Source organism: Sinocyclocheilus grahami, unplaced genomic scaffold, assembly GCF_001515645.1.
Source record: "Sinocyclocheilus grahami isolate Dianchi unplaced genomic scaffold, SAMN03320097.WGS_v1.1 scaffold1239.1, whole genome shotgun sequence".
NCBI classification, from domain to species: domain Eukaryota; kingdom Metazoa; phylum Chordata; class Actinopteri; order Cypriniformes; family Cyprinidae; genus Sinocyclocheilus; species Sinocyclocheilus grahami.
In genome coordinates this window covers 216,011-220,751 of record NW_015506418.1, presented here as the reverse complement: position 1 = coordinate 220,751, position 4,741 = coordinate 216,011, and the positions used below count along the sequence as shown (strand labels likewise).

Sequence of the window (4,741 nt, the reverse complement as noted above, 5' to 3'; positions counted from 1 at the left end):
ACACACACACACAGAGACACACACACACACACACACAGACAGACACACACACACACACACACACAGAGAGACACACACACACACACACACACAGAGAGACACACACACACACACACACACAGAGAGACACAAAATATCTTTAATAGACGTAAAAACATAAATGACCATGTTCAGTTTTCTCACAGCTGGACAATAAGGATGATATTGTAAGCGATGAACAGTGCTGTCTCTCAGTGTGTCTGGGTTAGAAGAGTAATAATGCTAAATGGCGACTAAATATAATAATCTAATTATCATCATCATCATCAACTTTATCTTTATCTTTATTATTATTATTATTATACATAAACAAAGAATTCGTCTACTAGTTTAAGCTCGAGAGGTTTGCAGGTTGTCTTGAGCAGCTTCTGGTGCTGCAGGGGGCTGATGTCGCCCTCTACTGGCGCCTCGCAGTCACGTGATCGCTGGCACGCTTCTACCTGGCGCTGCGTGACGTCACCGCGCAGGACACGGAACGGGCGCTCGAGGTGAGTCCGCAGCTCTCCGCCGCATACAGGAATGCCGCTAAACCTACTTTAAACCGGTTCCGGTGATTTACAGGCGTCGAGTATGTCTGCGTCAGCCGTGTTCGTGCTGGATCTGAAGGGGAAGGTAATTATGACTCTTAATGAGCGGCTGTGTAGAAGATATTAGTAGATCATTTCACCTGATTTAACTAAGTGCGAAACACCTGCAAGCCGCAGTTTGTCATGATCTGTGTTTAATCGTTTCTACAGCTGTCTTTAATGGAGAAAAAGTGTTCTATTATTTAATGTCGTATGGTAGTATTTGATTTCTCTTCTACCGGAACTGCTTTACAAACAGAGAATGAGCAGATGTCATTTCCTCTCCAGAGAGGAAGGAGTATTATTACAGATGGCCTCATTGAAAGAGTCTCTGAGAGATGAACATAATGAACTGCCGCATGTTTCCTAACCTGTCCTCCATCAGGTGCTGATATGCCGCAACTATAAAGGCGATGTGGACATGTCAGAGATCGACCACTTCTTCAGCCTGCTAATGCTACAGGAAGAGGAGGGGCTTGTGTGCCCAGTGATGTCACACGGCAACGTCCACTTCCTGTGGATCAAACACAGCAATCTCTACTGTATCCTTAACATCACGAACCTCACGATCTGATTGTAAAAACCAGTGCAAATGAGATCGTGTGCAATCCTGTCGAGTAATGATCTTCAAGAGAGCCGTTTAATGGTGTCTCAGTCAGTAAACGTGTGTTTGTTACGCTTAACCTGCCGATACCATCAGTGGTGGCCACCACCAACAAGAACTCCAATGCGTCTCTGGTCTACGCCTTCCTGTACAAGCTGGTGGAGGTGAGTCCGAGACGACTGGTCCTTCATTAACTACCGGGTTAATTCTTCAATGTTAACTGAAGGCGCTGAATGTCACGCTGAGAAACGAGCGTGCTTCTCCTGTGCCGTGTGTTCAGGTGTTCACGGAGTACTTCAAGGAGCTGGAGGAGGAGAGCATCCAGGATAACTTCGTGGTGGTGTACGAGCTGCTGGACGAGCTCATGGACTTCGGTTTCCCGCAGACGACAGACAGCAAGATCCTTCAGGAGTAAGAGCCGTCGGCTTCACACGATCGTCATGCTGAAGCTCGTCTCCTCACGTGTGTTTCTCTCTCAGGTACATCACGCAGAAGGGGAACAAGCTGGAGGTGGCCAAGACCAAAGTGCCCACCACCGTCACCAACGCCGTGTCCTGGAGATCCGAGGGCATCAAATACAAGAAGAACGAGGTCTTCATCGACGTGATCGAGTCCATTAACGTGCTGGTGCGTGACTGCTTCTTCCAGCAGCTGTTTGTGGCTCGTGTAGTGTGTGTGCTGACGAGGTGTGTGTGTGTGTGTGTTTGCAGGTGAACGCTAATGGCAGCGTGATGAGCAGCGATATCGTGGGCAGCATCAAACTCAAGACGATGCTCTCAGGAATGCCGGAGCTCCGGTTGGGCCTCAACGACCGCATGCTGTTCGCCCTCACCGGCCGTAAGATCCAGACGATATTACACTGTTTGTGTGATGAACTGATGAAGAGGATCAGTCCTACTAACGTGTGTGTGTGAGTGTGTGTGTGTGTGTGTGTGCAGGAGACAAAGGGAAGTCTGTGGCCATGGAGGATGTGAAGTTTCATCAGTGTGTTCGTCTGTCACGGTTCGAGAGCGACAGAACCATCTCCTTCATCCCGCCTGACGGAGAGTCTGAGCTCATGTCGTACCGGATCAACACACACGTAAGCGTCAGATCGTGTATCGACTGACACGATTGTTACACAACAACAGACACGAGCAGATTGAATAATGGCTAGCTGAAGTCAATTACGGTTTTATTTTCTAGTTCCTCAGGAGTATTGCCTGTAACCATAACAACAGATAACCACAGTAATGATGACGACTTTGGAAAGCATCTATTACTTCGTTTTATCCATTTTGGGATATTTCTGCTGCTTTCAGCCTCTTAGGGTTTTTGTTTTAACCTCTCTCTCCCAAAACACCCGTTTTATCTTCCTCTGCAGCCACACAGTTGACCTGTTTACTGCTGTATTACATGAAAAAAAATAGAAAAGAGTAACCATGATGCTTGTGACGTTACAGACAGCTAGTTGTTGACTACAGTTCTGTTCCTACAGCACACAATAACTCAACTCATGATAATTAGAGCTACTCAACGCCTTCACAGTGTATGAACCGGAGTGAGTTTAGTCCTGACCGTAGTTGTTTCAGATCTCACAACTTGTCCATAGAATAAACAAAGTGACTTCTGGAGAAGATCTGCTGCAGCAGCGTCGCACAGCCGATGTGTGTCAGTCTCTCTGTTCATCTTCTCCATCTCTGGTTGGTCTGCAGGTGAAGCCGCTCATTTGGATCGAGTCTGTTATTGAGAAGTTCTCTCACAGTCGTGTGGAGATCATGGTGAAGGTTTGTGAGCAAGACTTTCTTCATTACTCCACACTGGAGACATTTCATGTCTAAATCTACAGCTTCAGCATTGTTCAGTATGTGTAGATTTTCTCTCTCTCTCTGCATTTCAGGCTAAAGGCCAGTTTAAAAAGCAGTCCGTGGCCAATAATGTGGAGATCCACGTGCCGGTGCCGAGCGACGCCGACTCTCCCAAGTTCAAAACCAGCACAGGTCACGCTAAATACGTTCCTGAGAAGAACCTGGTGGTGTGGAGCATTAAGTCCTTCCCGGTGAGAAAGCGATTACCGATGCCCAGCGACGTTATCACTGATGTGTTTCTGACCCTCACACACTTGGATCTGTGTAAATCTGAGCTCTGGTGTGGTCGACAGGGTGGAAAGGAGCTTCTGATGCGCGCTCACTTCGGTCTGCCGAGTGTGGAGAATCACGAGCTGGAGGGAAGGCCTCCGATCACCGTCAGGTTTGAGATCCCGTACTTCACCGTGTCCGGCATACAGGTGTGAGCGTGGCATTCACCATCACTGTTTACACTCGTGTCATCGTGTTTAAGATCTGAAGAGAGACTGTGTGATCAGTCCTGCAACTCATGTCAAATCTATTTTATTGTGAAGGTGCGATACATGAAGATCATCGAGAAGAGCGGCTATCAGGCGCTGCCGTGGGTCCGCTACATCACACAGAGCGGAGGTGAGCGCAGAACACTAACAAGGCAGGGCTTTCTTTCTTTTTCATGGTTCATATTTGATTAGGCTTTCTAATTCATACAAACAAGCAACCATGTGAAACATGCATATTTTCAATCATTTAAACTAAATCTATAGACAAAGACACATGAATAATGAATATACATATACAGAAAGAAAAAGGGGCTATATCCATCAGGTCCTGCTAGAAACTCGTTGCTTTGACCATTAGTGCAATACTTCTCCTGCCTTGCCTCATAATTACAACATAGAACAAATTGCGAAAAAGGAAAACACTAAGAATAGTCGACGTCTATCCTCTCACAAAGCAGGTTTTTATAAAAGATCAGGAGATGTGAAGAGGATGATTGGGATTAATTATCATCATTTATTTATATCTGCATGTGTTTAGATTACCAGCTGAGGACAAACAGCTAATGAGACGCGCGAGGACTGCACAGCAAGTTTTTGGAGGAAGTTTATGAAAATGTTTGTCGATTTTATCCTGCCAGAATTTCATTAGAAAAAAAGATTATTGTATAAATTGTTGAAGTTGAATGTAAGCAGACTCAGCATTTCAATCACGATGTATTTTCAAGTGCTTTTTGCACCAAATCATGGAAGATGTTGTCAATCATTTCTGTTTAATAATAAAATGTAGTATATTTGTCCTGAAATTACTGATATATGCCTAAACATGTTTATTATTCCTGATGACGTATGAATGTGTGTCATGCGCTGACTGCCCGCTCTCTCTCACACACACACACACACACTCTCTCTCTCACACACACACACACACTCTCTCTCACACACACACACACACTCTCTCTCACACACACACACACACTCTCTCTCACACACACACACACACTCTCTCTCTCTCTCTCTCTCTCTCACACACACTCTCTCTCTCTCTCACACACACACTCTCTCTCTCTCTCTCTCTCACACACACTCTCTCTCTCTCTCACACACACACTCTCTCTCTCTCTCTCTCTCACACACACACTCTCTCTCTCTCTCTCTCTCACACACACACTCTCTCTCTCTCTCTCTCTCACACACACACTCTCTCTC

The 4,741-nt window shown here is 45.8% G+C and overlaps 1 protein-coding gene across 1 annotated transcript; it reads left to right on the top strand.

Annotated features, from left to right (window-relative positions):
• The first annotated feature begins 411 nt into the window (after positions 1-411).
• On the top strand, positions 412-4,345 carry ap1m2 (adaptor related protein complex 1 subunit mu 2). The gene is made up of 13 exons (XM_016254343.1): positions 412-527; positions 601-651; positions 991-1,147; positions 1,306-1,373; positions 1,490-1,620; positions 1,689-1,836; positions 1,920-2,046; positions 2,148-2,290; positions 2,904-2,975; positions 3,089-3,247; positions 3,350-3,475; positions 3,590-3,665; positions 4,074-4,345. Exons 2-13 carry the CDS (start codon positions 610-612, stop codon positions 4,097-4,099), a joined length of 1,275 nt encoding a protein of 424 aa, XP_016109829.1. The 5' UTR covers positions 412-527; positions 601-609; the 3' UTR covers positions 4,100-4,345.
• The last annotated feature ends 396 nt before the right edge of the window (positions 4,346-4,741 follow it).